General features: G+C 46.1%; 1 protein-coding gene and 1 pseudogene across 8 annotated transcripts in view; one reads left to right on the top strand and one right to left on the bottom strand.

The window, feature by feature from the left end:
- Window positions 1–1,186: 1,186 nt before the first annotated feature.
- Window positions 1,187–17,247, top strand: part of RRM2B (ribonucleotide reductase regulatory TP53 inducible subunit M2B) — a 92,490-nt gene continuing 76,429 nt past the window's right edge. For 5 of the 8 annotated variants that reach the window (XR_011389281.1, XM_008255805.4, XM_051844688.2 and 2 more), the window contains exons 1-2: window positions 1,571–1,958; window positions 13,392–13,532. Coding sequence is in view for 6 of the 8 variants with exons in the window: in XM_008255805.4 (XP_008254027.1) it covers window positions 1,911–1,958; window positions 13,392–13,532 (189 nt within the window). In the remaining 2 variants the exon portion in view is untranslated. Of the gene's footprint in view, window positions 1,437–1,570; window positions 1,959–13,391; window positions 13,533–17,247 lie in introns of those variants that run through there. The other 3 variants (XM_070075379.1, XM_070075378.1, XR_011389282.1) reach the window with 3 other exon arrangements.
- On the bottom strand, window positions 8,607–11,100 carry LOC138849958 (serine/threonine-protein kinase A-Raf pseudogene; annotated as a pseudogene).

The following is a 17,247-nucleotide window of genomic DNA, read 5'->3' as shown; positions in this document are numbered from 1 at the left end:
GTGGAACTGGGACAGGGATATGGGATTGCGGATGGTGACTTAATCCACTGCACCACAGTGTCGGCCTCAGAGGGGATGTTCTTGTGGTCACATGTAGCCGTGTGTATAAGTCTCTGTAGCTGCAGCTCAGAAACATGCTCCAAAATAGGTTGTACCTTATGTCGTAAGACTGGGGCTCCTCCTGGGGTGGAAATCTTAGTATTTACATGAAGTAAAGCGTGGCCTCAGGGTGCTCTTGACCCATCCGTGCAGGCACTGCTCTTGCAGTAGGGCCTGGACCTGTCCCGCGTGGCTGGGGACTGTATCTCCTCCGAATGTGACTGAAAACCTGAAAGGATTTGGGAGGTCATCAGGAGCTTTTTAGGGTCTTGAAATAGAGATGAGTCACAACAAAGACTGTTGAGCTGCTTGGGGCATTAGCCGCCGTTAGTTCATTTGCCATCCTATGAAATGATCTAATTTCATTGAGACTGACGTTCCTCACAAAATGTAGGTGACCATAATTTAAAAGTTAATACATAAAACTATTTCAGTCGGCATTTGACCCCTAGTAATTGCTTTAAGGAAGGCCAACTTTCTCCCTGCTCTAGGGTCGGTTTCAGGAAGAATTTTCAGTCGTTTACAAAGCTTAAGCTTTTTTTTCCTTCTTTTTTTTTCTTCTTCAGGCGGCACGCCACGAAACAGGTCCCCGGATGTCCAAGTCATGGCAAGGTCTCTCAATAATTCCGCTTCAAGCTACTGAAACAAATCTCTGTCAGCTTTGCGAGGCCAACTGGGTTTCCTTTAGTTGTAGTTCTCTTCAGATACTCCCCCTTAGGGTAACTCTGTCACCTTGAGGAGTGCACCCTCAGGCACCCTCGCCACCACGTTTGCGTCCGGACAAAGGGCACGTAGCCTGGAGGCTCCGGCGCCTGCGTCATTCCGGCCACATCCCCTCGGTGCCCGCGTCTGCGGCGTGAGGGAAACTGAATGCTGAAGATTAGATGACTTAACCCTCATAAAGCGCCTAGTGCAGTGCCAGGCACTTCGGACGGGCTCAAGAAATATCGCTGAGAGCTTAGTTGGTTGAAACAATGCCCCACGGGTTTACAAGCTCCAAGTATCTTCCTGAATGTGGTCATTCCCCCCTCGCTGCTCCTGTCAAGCACCCATCACACATCGACTCTCCCCCAACCGCTTCTCTCTGGCCGTTGAACTCGCCAACGCGACTTTCTTCTTCAGGCGCCAACACAGGCTTTCTTCCTCAATAGTTTATCTACGCTGTGGCTTCACTCCGTTACCTCACACGTCCACAGCGCTTTCTCCTCGCCTGCTCCTGTGGACTGGACGGGCTAGGACGGGCCGTGGAAGCTCCGTTCCCTGGTGACGCGCGCCGGGCTGCCGGGGAACCTCAGCCCCAGGCCCGGCCCGGCCCGGCCCGGCCCGGCCAGCACTGGGTGAGCGCCCCGGGCGAGGGGCGGGGCGAGCCGAAGAGGCGTGGCCCTGAGGAGGGGTGGGTGTGGCTCTGCCGGCGCCCCGCAGGCGCAGGAAGTGGTGTCGACGCACTGAAGGGAGGGCAGCCGGAGTGGGCGGGGCCCCGAGGCCGGTGTGCCGGGCAGACCGGGCCCGGGCGCCCACCGGGGAGGGGGTGCCGGCTCGGTGGAGTGGCACTGGGCCTGCTGGAGTGGGCGGGGCCCTGAGGCGGGGGCGGAGCCCGCTTGGCGGAGTGGGAGGGATCTGCGGGAGAGGGCGAGCCCTTGCAGGGGGGCGGGGCAAGGCCGGTGCAAGCAGAGCCGGGCCATAGGCTGACAGACAGCCGGGCCAGCGCAAGGGGCGGGGCGGGCCCGCGGCCACCTGGGTCCTGTCACAGTTAGAGGTGGCTTTCGGCGCTCAGTTCCCTGGGCACCAGCTGCACTGGCGGAGTCTGCGCGATGGGCGACCCGGAAAGGCCGGAAGCGGCCAGGCCCGAGCAGGGTGAGGTAAATGTTGCTGTCGCTTCTTTCCCCGCCCCGCAGTCACGCCTGGCCCTTCCGTTGTAAATTGCCGCGGGGAGCTGCAAGTTGGGGATACGCAGTAGGGAATTTTTGTTGGTTGACGTCAGAAGCCCCTGGGCCGGCGGGTCGTGGTTGGGAGCGCCCGGGAGGCGTCCCGGGGGAGCGGCGGGGAGGGAGCCGGGTTTCCGCTCGGCCGCTCGGCTCCGAGGCCGAGGCCCCGGGGTGAAGCGCACCCCGCGTTGGTCCGGGAAACTGAGGCGAGGAGGGCGGAATGTGGCAGGTCGACCGGGATGGTCTAAGGGAGTGGAAACTGACACAGGTGTATAGGGGAGGTGGCCGAGGGGACGGATCCTCCAAACACCATGAAGAACAAAATGAGGCGGCCAGTTGGGCGCTGGTCGTGCTACTTTGAATCTTGGGGGCGTCACTTTCTCCATTTACACAGTGGAAGTGATACTAAGCTCACAGAATAAGTAAAATACTTTATGCAAAGTGCCACGGAAGTTGTGGGTTCCTGATAAACCTGTCACTTGTCCAGGCTCAGACGTCTGTAGTTACAGTAAAGAGCAGGGCTATATGGCCCCTTAAGCTGTGGCTCCGTAATTTGCAAACTCTGTTATATTGCAAATACTTATAACCCGTTTGTGAACAAGAGAAATGCTTTTTGTGCTTAAGCGGGTTGCTCTGTGTGTTATCTTTGAGTTATTACTGTGAAGATTGGGCATTTCAGCACAGAGATTTATGCTGAGCCCTACATTTCTTTAGAAATGTTTAGAAAGTTTAAATTCCAGATTTGGGATTTGATTTGACTTGCTTTTGGTTTTGTGAACATTTAGTAACAAATCAACAAATTGCACATACCCCTCAAATGCTTCTTCCTCTTTTGATACAAATACTGTACAGTTAGTACCAATATCCTCACTCAGATGGAAAAATTTGGATTGTGCTAAAGGCACCAGTAGTTGTTCAGGCTTAACACCTGGAAGTCAACTTAAAAAAAAAAAAAAAGCTCATTTGTTTTCATCTGTTTGAAAGACACACTCCCCAAATGCCCACAATGGCGTGGCTGAAGCCAGAATCCTGGGATTCCATCCGGGACTCCCACATGGGTGGCAGGAACCAGATGACTGGGCCCTTCATTACTGCTTTCCAGATGCCTGAACAGGGAGCTGGCTGAACTGCAGAGCGGCAGGTGCTGGAATGGCTGTCGGTCTAATACGGTGTGCTCCTTAACCCAGTGCTCCTTAACCCACGCGCCCACCCCATCAGTGTGGTACAGACACAGACTGGGGCAGAATTTTGGTTTGCGAATAAATTTTACATAATGAACACCTGGAGCAAAAGCTTACTAGTTGAGGTCCTAAAGGGTGCTTAAAACACACTTTAGGTGGGATGGCTCCATTTGAGATCTGCATCGCAATCACCTGGAGTACTTTGTTAGAAATGTAAATTACTGGGTCCACACCCCAGACCTAGTAAATCAAAACCTTTTGAGATGGGTCTGAATGTGAATGCTTAACAAACACTTCAGGTGATTCTGGTGTACATCTTTTAAGAAACTCCATACATGGGCTTGAAGTGGGTTTATGATCTCTTCAAATTTTTTGTAGCTTTTCTCGAAATTAACAGTTACTTATCTAATTCATCATCCCTATTCTGCAGGTGAGAAAGTTTAGGCCAGGAAACATTAAATAACATGTCCAGGAGTCAGCAATAGAGACAGATTTAAAATCAAGTTCTTGTGCCTCTATAGTATTCCATCAACTTTGTCAGATTTGGTGGGAATGGAAGAATTGAAATTGGGACGTTTACTGAAAATTTTGAGGGTTCTGGCCGTATATTTAGATAAGAATTCTAAATATTGGCTGCTTGTAAATGAAACAAGCAACGTGGTACAGTTTTTAAGCATTTATTTAGTGAGAGAAATACGCAGAAAAGTGAGGGCTTTATTTAGGGGAGAAAGAAGTCTAGAAACTAAGTTGGGTCTATACCAGGCAGTAGCAGGCCAGGAGCCCCTTGGAGCGCGCCTGTAGTTTGGTTCAGCCACAGCTGCTGGAAGAAAAGCAGAGAAGGCTGTGGGTCGGGAGGCACAGGACTACATTGACAGGGCCCACCATGCTCCAGGCCTTTTATTCAGAATGAAAATGAGAATGAGGCCTACAAATAGTATATAGTATGACATCACAAATAGTATATACTATGACATCACAAATATTCCACTAAGTGGGGGAAGTAGAAGAGAGATACAAGCAGATGGAAGTGGTGGAACTGGGGCTGGATGGGAGGTAGGAGCCATGTAAGATGCCACATTGCCCTGGCATGCCCAGGCATGCTGCAGGGATGCCTGCAGACCAGCAGAAACTGAAGGACTATTTTAGAAAGGACAGGAATGTTGCGAAGGGATGCCCACTGGCAAACTGCATTTCAGTCTTTCACCACTTTATACCTGCACAGCAGCAACTTAACTGTCTCTCTACCTCCAGCATTACCTGTCTCAGGAAGTGACCAGTTGAGGCCGGTTTTGCAAGTGGTGAGGAGAGTTCACTAGAGCAGTGGTGCACAGAGAGAAGTGAACAGTTAGGTTTATTAAGATACGGCGAGGAAGCAGTGGGTGAGCTCACAACAGCTGCAGTGTGAACTCTGCTCTGGGAGAAATGTAGTGAAGCAGATTGTCACCTCCAGGGACTTTTCCATCACTAGTGGTTTCCTTATTGCTGGGGATTTTTACCAGGGGCTTCCTTATTGCCAGGGCCACATTACCTGTCGTCCAATCCTATTTACCATTGCCAACTCACTTCATTAAACAAGTGCTTCCATGTTAATTTCCCCAATAAAAACTTCCAAAAGGGTCTTAATAACTATTAAAAAAATGGCCAATCTCTCAGGCTGGCAAAGTCTCTTTGAAGCTGATTGCCACATCTTAAATTCAGGTCCCCTTTTGCAGCTCTAGAATTGATACTGTAGTCCCTAGCAAAATCTAGTTGTTCTCTTTTCTAATTCAGCTTCACATAGATGTCGATTATTCTTCCTGATGCCACCTCTACTCATCCTAATTCCTATGTAGAAATGCTCTATGACCATCCATAGGAACGATTTTCAAACTATGCCCCACAATGAATGCTGGCACCTGGGGTCTGGGGGGGTGAGTGGGGAACAATTGGAGTTTGAGCCTCCAGGCCCCAGATATTTGAAAATTGTTGGCCTGTAAAATTAATTCCTAATCTCTTAGCCTGAATGATATACAGAATCTAGATACTTTACAGGATTTTTTTTAAACTGGTGACCCTTTGCTTTATCCGAATCAGATCATGTCTGCCTTTCCTTTTGTTTGTCCTGCACCCATTTCAGTGTTTTCACCCCAGCTGGCTCCTTGTCTATCTGTTAATTAAACACCGGCATTCTCTAAGACTGCATCTGCAGTTGTCTAGCTTCTCTATGGATTCTCCCTACATAATCCCATCCCTTCCCTTGGCAGCCCCAGTGGGATCTCCATCACTTCTGTGTCGTTGTGGTGTATTTTCTGCTGGACACTAGATGTCTTGAAGCCAAATTATCGTTTTTACCGGCTACACTGCTTTAGGGCTTTTGTGTTTGTAACCTGCTGATGTATCTTGGGTTGCTGGAAGAAGGTGCTTCAAATTCTATTTACCATCTGATGTGAGAAAGAAATTTTTCCTGATTTATTGTTATTCTCAAGGTACTAAGACCCTTCTGTGTGCCTCTTCTTTCTTATTATGATCAAGTGCACCTGATGTCTGGAGCTGAAAATATCAAGCACATCTTAACTTGTCCTTATGTTGTTGTCCCAAATCCAACTTTTTTTAAAAAAAGATTTATTTATTTATTTGAAAGAGTTACACAGAGGAGAGGCAGAGAGAGAGAGAGGAGAGAGAGAGAGAGAGATCTTCCATCAGATGGTTCACTCCCCAGTTGGCCGCAACGGCCAGAGCTGCGCCGATCTGAAGCCAAGAGCCAGGAGCTTCTTCCGTGCAGGGGCCCAAGAACTTGGAACATCCCCTGCTGCTTTCCCAGGCACATTAGCAGGGAGCTGGATCGGAAGTGAAGCAGCTGGCACTGGAACTGGTGCCTATAGGGGATGCCGGCACTTCAGGCGGCAGCTTAACCCACTGTGCCACGGCACTGCCTCCCCCTAGTCCAAATTTTTAGCAAGAATAATTATACTCTGAATATTTCTAAACTCAGTCTCTTCTTGTATATGTTTCTACTGTTGAAATCCCAGTTCAGGCAAGAGATGGATAGTTCAATAATCTTTTTCTTTTTTTTTTAAGGCCTTATTTATTTGTTTGAGAGGTAGAGTTACAGACAGAGAGGAAGACAGAAAAGTCTTCCATCCACTGGTTCACTCCCCAAATGGCTGCAGTGGCTGGAGCTGGGCTGATCCAAGGCCAGGAGCCAGGAGCTTCTTCTGGGCCTCCCACCCAGGTGCAGCACTTGGGCCATCTTCCACTGCTTTCCTAGGCCATAGCAGATAGCTGGATAGGAAAAGGAGCAGCCAGGACTCAAACCGGTGCCCATATGAAGTGCCAGGACTGCAGGTGGCGGCTTTATCTTCGACACCACAGTGCCAGCCGCATTCCATATCTTTTAATTGTTCTGTGAACTTATAATTTCATTTCTAGCCACATTTTGACAAAAGTAATCCTAAACACAGATCTGATTATGTTACTTGCATGATCAAAACCCTGTAGCAGATCCCAATTGTCTAGAGACCAGGTGCCAAAATGTCGTATGTCAAAGTAGGCCACTTGGATCTACTCCAAAATTAAAAAAAAAAAAAAAACAAAACTTTTTTTTTGTTTTCTTTTGTCAAAATGATGACACTGAGGTAAAGAAAGTATCAAAAATGGTTATAAGAAAATTGCTATGGCAAAATTCACATTTTTACATTCAAGGCCATTCTATGGGCTTTGACACATGAGCCCATTCACCAAACAAAATTGATATTCTCCAAACCCAGCTGATGAAACCTACCTTTTTATATTTTATTAGTGTTAATGCTTATAACATTGTTTACGAAATCAATCCGTGGAATCATGAGACCATTTTGATGAACTCATTATTTATTTATTTACTTATTTATTTTTGCCCAGCAGAATTCTGTGTTTCTTGGTGAAGAAAGAGGGGAGTCCTTGAATGGCAGGGGACACACAAACAAGGGGACCCCCAAGTCCACATGGTGTGCTGGGAGCTTCAAAATCCAGTGGAAGGCACATCAGGCACAAATTCCAGAGAGGTTCTGAGTGGAATCCCTGCCACAAATCCCAGCCATTGGGGATGGAGGAGCTCCCCAAATTTACAAGTATCTCCAAAGCCAAGAGCAAAACAAATTACAGAGAAGGCAGGTGTCTCAGTAGTCTCTGGTCTCTGGGGGCAATCCCCCAATAACAGATGAACTGGAAGAGTACTTTGGGGCCCCCCTTATCTTCCAGAGTGGGGCATGGGGAATCCTGAGACAGTATTAAAGTAGAGAAGTAACACTGGTTGGTTGGTGGGTGGGCAGGGCTCCTTGCGTGGCAGGCTGAGATTGGCCCTCGCTGGCTGAGGGTGGGGCCTAAGGCACAAGGCAGCCTTCGTGGAGGAGGCAGGCAAGCTGCTGTCAGGCTGGGTGTGTGCAAGGATGGTTTGGAGGCACTCAGCTCAGCCTTGGGGAGTGACTGTTGCAGCAGTTCGACCGCCCCTCATGCTGGAACTTGAGGCAGTCAGCAGGTGCTGCATGGCCTTGGAGCAGTTGCTGGGGATTTTTGCCGAGGTTCCAGCCATGGCCCACCATAAAGATGATCTGGTCACGGCTGCCAATGTGGCTGTAAGGCAGTGAGCCAGTCCTGAGTTGGTGGAGTAAGACCCCGAAGGCACAGACAGCTGACTGGAAGCTGTAGGGTTTCAGGTCCTGCATACAGATCACCTCAGCTGCCATACGGGGCACGGAGCCCGAGGGCTGCTCCGAGAGCTGGGCCCTGACTCCCCACGTCTGCACGGTAGGCCAGGCTGGAGTTGCCCGATCACCACGGTGAGCCCTTCGTGTGGGAAGATGCTGTTAGACTTGAGATCTCGGTGGATGATGTTCTTGGCATGGAGGCAGTCTGCCGGGCCATGTCGGTGAGCTGGATCATGTCAGAGCCCACGGCAGCCACGTGTAGGTGGTGGTAGAGGCTGGAGCCCTCCCACCGCTGTGTGGTGATGGCAAAGCCTGGTTGGGTCGTGAAGCCGCAAATGGCAGTGTCTTCCTGAACACCTGCATCTCAATCAATCTCAAGGTGGCTGGGCCACCTTGAGCACATGCCACCATCCACAAAACACTGTGCCCAGTGAGCCCATCCCAGTCCTACAGCAGCTGCACCTCACTGGGGGGCACCTCCCAGTAATAGCTCGAGTCCCAGTACCCCAGGTTCTTCACTTTTTTCTTGTTGCCCGTGGATTTCCACTCCTGCCACCCTGATGGTGATTTGGAATGTGGGGACCTCCTCCCTGAAGACATGCTGACCAGGCTAGGGCTCCCACCAGGGGCTCCATCACCACCACCCCTACCACCAGCGGCATCAGTGCTGTGACTGAGCAGCGAGCTAGCTGCATGAGGCTGGACTCCGTGGGGGCTGTGGTGCAGACCATGTGGACCTTGGGAGTGGATGGGGAGCGGGGGGTGCTGACAGGGGGCATTGGCCAGGGCAGGGAAGGGGAAATGCTCTGGGTCATGGTGCTGGGTGCAAGAGCTGGGACCCGAGCGGCTCATTCAGGGGCTGATTGGAAGGAGCCTCATGCTGCCTGGAGCCTCCAGACAGATCAGTGCTGTGGTAGAGCTGTCGGCACTCCTGTCCACACACACTGTGGGGACCTTGGAGGGACAATGCTGGTGCAACTTGTAGCCACAGGTTTGGAAACCATGGGACAGAAGCTTAAGGCAGGAGTCACAGAATGCCAAGCTAAAGAACACCTTCTGTACAAAACTGCATGATCAGAGGGCCGTCTTTGAGGACCTTGACAATGAGCTCCCCTCCATCTAAGGGGGGCAATGGCTGTTTCCCAGGCGGTGGATGCCTTTCTCTCCTTGATGAGTCAGCAGACTACACAGCAGTCCTGACTGAGACCCCGCACTTGAGGGCTTGGCCTACAGGGTGCAGACACTCAAGCCACCCCGGACAGTTACCACCATGTGTTGCTTGTTGGGCAGGTACACCTTGATGATGCCCACTGCCCAGGATAGCTTGGCCCCATTGGCAGGGGGACCTCTTGGCAGCTCTTTGGAGCCTAAGACTTTGTCAAGACGGGCTGACATACTTCTGGGCAGGCACCCTGAGTCTCCTATCACACCGCTACAGCCCCCACTGCCTCCATGCTGGGCCTGTTTTGTTTTTATTTTAAATTGCACTTTAGATAATAGATGAATATTTATGTCAAGCATAGCAAACATTTTCTTTGCATATTTATAAACATTTCTTTTAATCAACTTACTACTAACCTGTTGATTTATCAGTGCTGTAAAGTATCCTGAGACACATAGGTTTTAGAAAAGCTATGGCCAGAAGCTAGTTCTAGGGGTCGGCATTGTGGTACAGTGTGTTAAGCTGCCACCTGTGATGTCTGCATCCCATATAGGCACTAGTTTGAGTCCCAGCAGCTCCACTTCTAATCTAGCTCTGTGCTCATGCATGTGGGAAAGCCATGAAGATGGCCCAACTACTTGAGCCCCTGAAACCCCTGTGGGAGGAGGAGTTCCTGGCTCCTGGCTTTGTCCTAGCCCAGCCCTGGCTGTTGCAGCCATTTGGGAGGTGAGCCAGCGGGTTGAAGATACCGCTCTCTCTCTGTCTCTAACTCTGCCTTTCAAATAAATAAATAAATCTTAAATAAAGGCTTTTCTAGGGTACTCACATACTTCTGTTCCCACCCCATTCGAGTTATACTTTAGCAGAAACAGTTGTCTTTATTTCCTATCCTATTTATACCAGTTATACATTTTACCAACTATGCTTGTAACTATTGTAATTTAATTAAATATCATGTAAACTAATAAGTATGCAAAAAAAGATGTTTCTATGAAAAGAAAGCTGTAGAAAACTCAATGAAGGTGAGTTGTTAAAGAAATTGTAGGGGCAGGCACTTGGCCTAGTGGTTAAGATGCCAGCTGCTTCCTGCATCCTATATCCAAGTACCTGAGTGTTATACCTGCCTCTCCAGACTCCAGTTTCATGCCAGTGCAGACCCTTGGAGATAGCAATGATGATGACTGCTTGAGTTCCTGCCATTCACATTGGAGACCTAGGTTGGGTTTCTGACTCCTGACTTTGGCTTGGCCCAGCCCTGGCTGTTGCAGTCATTTGGGGAGTGAATCTGCAAATGGAAGATTGTTCTCCCTATCTCTCTGTGGCTCTGCCTTTCAAATAGGTGAAAATCAATAAGTAAATAAGAATTGATATGATTGGTTACAAGCGCCCATATGGGTTGCTGACACTGCAGGCACCGGCTTTAGCTACTACGCCACAGCACCAGCCTCTAAAAACATATTTAGAAGTGAATTTTCATTGGGTGTTTGTGACATTAGAGGGACCAAAGGGTTCTGCAGAGTACATTTTTAAAAAAAGTCACTGGAACATGCTGTCTGCCACCTTTCAGGTTTTGTCTGCTTCTGTTGTCCCCCACTTATAATAAAGTCCAGATTTAGAAAATTCCAGTTCTTTTTTTTTTTTTTTTTTTTTTTTTTTTGACAGGCAGAGTGGACAGTGAGAGAGAGACAGAGAGAAAGGTCTTCCTTTGCCATTGGTTCGCCCTCCAATGGCCGCCGTGGCCAGCGCACTGCGCTGATCCGAAGGTAGGAGCCAGGTGCTTCTCCTGGTCTCCCATGGGGTGCAGGGCCCAAGGACTTGGGCCATCCTCCACTGCACTCCCAGGCCACAGCAGAGAGCTGGCCTGGAAGAGGGGCAACCGGGACAGAATCCGGTGCCCCGACCGGGACTAGAACCCGGTGTGCTGGCACCACAAGGCGGAGGATTAGCCTATTGAGCCGCAGTGCCGGCCTGAAAATTCCAGTTCTTAAAAATATCCCATGGAGGGCCACTCGCCATCTTGTGGGCCAAAGAAATAAAAGCCTCCAGTCTGCTCAAAAGAAAAAAAAAAAAAAGAAAGGAAAAAAAAAAAAACACAAAAAGTCACATGGCATTAAGTCTTTTTTTCCACATTTTCTTTCTTTGAAAATATTTGTTCTTAGCTCAGATCTGCAGAGGGTACCCTGGAAGCCCTAGAGCTGAAGAATGCATGAACTTCCTGAAATTGTGCTAAAATGTGTTTTTGTGCATTTTTCTAAGTGTTGTGAAATAAGCAATAACTTTCAGAATATTCTTCTAATCCAGCTTTTCCTGTTAGTCTGCATGTTATCAAGATAGAACAAGAAGAATGTATATGCAAATGTGACTTTCATTATAATTTATATACTAATCCAGCAATTTCATAGATCTTAACACTGATCAATTATTTATCAGCATTTAAAAACTCTGTTCAGGACCTGTGCTGTGGTGTAGTGGGTAAAGCCACCGCCTATGATGCCAACATCCCATACAGGTGCCAGTTCATGCCCTGGCTATTCCATTTCCTATCCAGATGAAGCTCCTGGCTCCTGGCTTTGGCCTGGCCCAGCATGGCCTGTTGTTGCCATCTGGGGAGTGAACCAGCAGATGAAGGATCTCTCTTCTCTCTGCCTCTCCCCTTCTCTCTGTAACTCTGCCTTTCAAATAAATAAACAAATCTTTATCAAGGGGCCTGACACTGGTACAGCAGGTTAGGTCATCGTTTGCAAGGCCGTTCCAGTCCTGGCTGCTCAGCTTCTTATCCAGCTGTCTGCTAATGCACCTGGAAATACCGCAGAAGATGGCTCAGTGCCTGGGCCCCTGCTACCCATGTGGGAAAGCAGGATGTAGTTCCTGGCTCCTGGTTCTGGCCTAGGCCAGCCATGGCTGTTGTTTGGTGAGTTAACTGGCAGTTGAGATATCTCTCTGCCTTTCAAATAAACTAAGTTAATTAATTTTAAAAAAGCCCCATTCACTTCAGGATCAGAGTACTTAGTGCTGTGATGTCTTTCCAAACTTTCAGTATGACTGATACCTAATTCTCAGTGACGAAATATGATGAAAAGAAGAAAGTGAAGATTGGGCTTCAAATGCTGCACATGATAATAAAAGCGTTTAGAGGCATCCATGGAAGAGCAATGCGGGCCGAGACAAGTTTGAAATACTCTGTTAACCATAGACCTCTGCTGTTTAGATAGAGCTTCAGTTCCAGTTCATCTCAGTTACACTGAGTATTTCCCTGCAGTTCTCTAATAATTTTGTGAGTGAAGAAGATATCGATTGATCAAATACTCATTATGATTCTTTGAATAAAGGAACAGCCTTTAAAATGCCAACTAGCTGTTGCGACCATTTGGGGAGTGAACCGCAGATGGAAAACCCATGTCTCTCTCTGCCTCTGCCTCTGCTTCTCTGTAACTCTACATTTCAAATAAATAAATAAATCTTAAAAAAAAAAAAACCACCAGAAATAGGAGTAACTATATGGAAAGGATGTGATGAGCAAGGGTTGGTTGTTGGTTCGGAGTTTCAGATAAGTAATATAGTGTTCAATTAAACTTAGAAAAATGTTGAAATAAAGTAGCTTGTGGCAGTAGCCCACTCATGCTTGCATTCTATGTCAGAGAAGCACTGAGGGGTCATTTTGTCCGTAAACTTAGAAATTTACCCACAATGATACTTAACTGGTCTATTTTTGTACTTATTCTCAAAATTATTATTATGATGTGTTTTAAAAATTTTTCATGTATTTCTTTGACAAGCAGAGGGAGGGAGGGAGAGAGTAAAAGAGAGAAAGAAAATTAGTTCCCTTCTACTTGTTCACTTCGTAAAGGCCAATAATGGCCTGGACTGAGCCTGGCCAAGGCCAAGAGCCAGGAACTCAACCCAGGTCTTCCATGTGGGTGGCAGGGACCTGGTCAGTTGAGCCATCCCTGCATCAGTAGGTCAGTAGGTAGCTGGAGTCAGGAGCCGAAGCCGGGCACTTTGAATCCAGGTACTTTGTTATGTGGTAACAGTATCTTAATCAGTAAGCCAAACGCCTTCCCCTGCAGCATTTTTTGAGTGCTTATTATACACCAGGCTTAAAGGACTTCTAATCCTCAGAAGAAACCTATGAGGCAGGTATTATTTTACCGCTGAGGTTCAGAGAAGTGAAGGCACACCCTATGGTCACCAACTATCCAAACACTATTATGGGGCAGTTCTCAGATATTCATAAGGGTCAACCTCAGACAGGTTGGCTCTGAAACCTGTGCTGTTTCCCTGACTTCCCCAGATGTACGTGTAGGTATACATGAAGAGGAAGAGTCCACGTAACATGGTCTTTGTACTTTGCTTTTTAAAGAAGTTATCTCCAGATACCAACGAAGATGAAGAGCCGCTGCTGAAGAAGAGTTCCCGCCGCTTCGTCATCTTTCCGATCCAGTACCCCGACATATGGAAAATGTACAAGCAAGCACAGGCATCCTTCTGGACTGCAGAAGAGGTACGTGGCGTGACCCACGTTGGCATTCATGTCAGCTCCTGAAACAGCCTTCTCCGGCTTTTGGGTTTAGACTGCTTTCTATGAGCATGCTTCTTTCTGCAAAAAATGGCATCTCATTCTGCCAGATGTTTACTTCTTATAATATTGTAGAACATATTCTGTTTTTAAACACACCTTTGCTTTGCTGTAACCAAATAAGACTAGCCTTTACTTATAATAAGCAGAATAAAATTGCAGTTGTAGTTAAAAAAAAAAAAGAGTAAAAGCCTGGAGGGCCCTGCTTTGAACTGAGACACTCATCTGGTTGTACAGAAGGATCTGGCACATGGAGTTTGCCCTTCCAGGCACGTAGTCACCCCCTGAGTCTGCCAGGCGGAAACCACAGTGCTCCTCTCAATCTGACCCTGCCATCGCCACATCATAGCCGACACAGCTGCCCCTAACAGGACAGCTGTAGAATGCTTTCTGTCAATGTGACAGATTCTACCTAGGAAATGAGTTGAGCAAAAGAAATTAGAATATGTTTGCTTGTTTAGTGAGGACAGTTGATCATGCAAGTGATTGATTGCTCTGTAATCTAACGGAACACACGAATAGTTATTTCATCTTTTTTTTTTTATAAAACAGACTTTTAAAATATTTTTAAAAGGTTTAGTTATTTACTTGAGAGGTAGAGTTACAGACAGAGAGAGGGAGAGACAGAAAAGTCTTCTATCCACTGGTTCATTCCCCAAATGGCTGCAGTGACTGGAGTTGGGACAATCCAAAGCCAGGAGCCATGGAGCTTCTTCCAGGTCTACCACTTGGATGCAGGGACCCAAGAACTTGGACCATCTTCTACTGCTTTCCCAGGCCATCAACAGTGAGTTGGATTGGAAAGTAGTGCAACCTGGACTCGAACCAGCACCCATATGGGATGCCAGTGCCACAGGCAGATGCTTAACCTACTAAGCCACAGCACCAGCCCCTGTCTTCATATTTAAATATGATGGATGATGCCTGCATTGCATTCTTGATCTATAGATTGTGTGGGGTGTGTGTGTGTGTGCATGTCTGTAGATATATCTATGTGGGTGGATCTATTTGCTTGTTTTTCGAGAGATTCTGTACTTTGAATTGATTTTACACTTTGAACACAAGCTGTTAACAATATAGCATCTGGAGCCTAGGTGAAAGCCTGCTGTGCCACTTACTCTAGCTATGGAATTGGAAATGTTGCTTAACCTCGTGTATCTCTTCAGTAAATTAGTCTGTACTAAATAGTACCTAGCTCATTGTGTTTTAATGAATTATTTAGAATGGTACTTGGTACTTAGTAAGTACTAAATAAATGCAAATATTATTTTATCCATAGAATGGGGAAGATTTGACTTAGAAATCAGTAAGCACTCAGTTGGAACTTTCTTTTACACTAATTTCACCACAGACCCATCTTTCATACATTGTATTGTTAGATTGTCAACATCTTTGTTATAAATGAGTTGCCAGATAGAGCGAAAAGCCAAACCCAAACCAATACCTCATGTTTTCAAAACTGGGTCATAATGCTTGGCACACCTGACTGCCTCTAACCGTCTGTGGTTTTTAGAAAGTTTTTGGTTAGCCAAGGTTCAAAAAACAAGTGGAGTACACAGGTGGCTTTTTCATTCATCATATTAAAGAGGGACTTGTAGTACTTGGATTTCTTGAAATTCATTTGGAAATGTAGTATATGTTCTATTACTAAGAATCACTCATTTTAAAACTAAAATAGGTTGATACAAATTTCATAATAAGATTCAAATATGTAGTTTCAAGGAAAGTCAAATAAATTATTAGTTCTACATATTTTTCATTAAAGCAATTGTGTAAGTTCCCATCTCATCAGCTTTAGAGTCCATTATTTTATTAGTGGTTGAGTTTAATTCCTAAATATGGCTGACCAGTAGAAACCCTGATTCAGAAGACAAAAGGTCTGGGGCTTGGTATTTTCTTCTTCTTCTTTTTCTTCTTCTTCTCTTAATTTTTTTAAAATTTACTCAGGTGATTCTGATAATAAACTAGTTTGGCACCAATATTCAGATGGCAGAATTGAGTGTTTTCTCTGATGCAATAAGATTGAGCGTGAAGGTTTACATTTCCAGAAGGGAATACAACCAATATAGTATAAAACTTGAAACTGAGCATTCAAAGAGATAAACATAATATTAAAGAGTAAGAACTTTATAATATTAAATTTTAATATTGGAGTATAATGCATAAGAAACAGGAATATGTCAATTAAGCTCTTTTTTTGTTTTTAAGAGTTTATTTATTTATTTGCTAGAGTTACAGTGAGAGGGAGAGACAGAAAGAGGTCTTCCATCCACTGGTTCACTCCCCAGATGGCTGCAACGGCCAAAGCTGGGCCGATCTGAAGCCAGGAGCCTCTTCCTGGTCTCCCATGTGGGAATAGAGTCCCAAGCGTTCGGGCCATCTTCTGCTGCTTTCCCAGGCCATAGCAGAGAGCCAGATTGGAAAAAGAGCAGCAGGGACTAGAACCGGCACTCATATGGGATGCTGGCGCCGCAGGTGGCAGATTAACCTACTGCTCCACAGCGCTGGTCTGAGTTAAGCTCTTGATAGAGCAGAACTTAATGGGACACAGTTATTTATTACAAAGGACAATTATATATTTTAAATGTTTATGAAGTTACTATGAAAAAGTAAAGAAATTTTTCTAATACAAAGTGGTATCTACAAGTATTGTGGACTAAATATATGTATCTCCCTAATATTCATACATTGAGCCCTAATCCTTACTATAATAATGTTTCAAGGAGGGACATTGGGAAATGATTAAGTCATGAGGACAGATTCCCCCATGAATGAAATGCAAGTGCCCTTGTTCTTTCCTTCATTTTTCCACTAGGACAATTTTAATATCTCTAAGTTTTTAATTTTAATTTTAATCTTTAATTTTAATATCTCTAAAGTACATCCTGGCCAACTTGTCCATTATCCAGAAATTCAGATTCCTTCATAATGTTTTTTCAGAAACTGAATCTTATTATTTATATTTAAGGGTTGCAACATGATGTTATAAGATACATATCAATGAGACCTTCAGAGAGTTCATGGAAAATGAAGTTTATTTTGATATAAAAATTTGAAATCCATGCTTAGTTTTTTCATAATATGTATTTTTTCATGAACTTTTTGAAGACTCCCTGTGTGGATGTGTGTAGTAAAATGGTTAAGAAAGTCTAAGAAATTAACATATCCGTCATCTCACAGTTTGGGCAAAATTAACTATAATCTCATTTAGCAAAAATCCTGATTATAATATATTGTTATTAGCATAATGTTTTTATTTTGTTTTGTTCTTTTGTAATGTGTGTGTGTGTGTGTTTAAGATTTATTTATTTACTTGAGAGGCAGAGTTACAGATGGAGAGAGGGAGAGACAGCGAGAGAGGTCTTCCATCCACTGGTTCATTCTCCAAATGACCACAACAACTGGAGCTAGGCTAATCCAAAGCAAGGAGCCAGAAGGTTCTACTGGGTCTCCCACGTGGGTGCAGGAACCCAAGCACTTGGGCCATCTTCTACTGCTTCCTTGGGCCATCTTCTGCTTCCTCAGGCCATCAGCAGGGATCTGGATCAGAAGTGGAGCAGCTGGGACTCTAACCAGTGCCCATATGGGATGCCAGTGCTACAGGCAGATGCTTAGACTACTATGCCACAGTGCAGGCCCC

The sequence above is a fragment of the Oryctolagus cuniculus genome, chromosome 6, assembly GCF_964237555.1.
Source record: "Oryctolagus cuniculus chromosome 6, mOryCun1.1, whole genome shotgun sequence".
Lineage (NCBI taxonomy): Eukaryota > Metazoa > Chordata > Mammalia > Lagomorpha > Leporidae > Oryctolagus > Oryctolagus cuniculus.
This window is presented reverse-complemented; position numbering and strand designations above follow the sequence as displayed.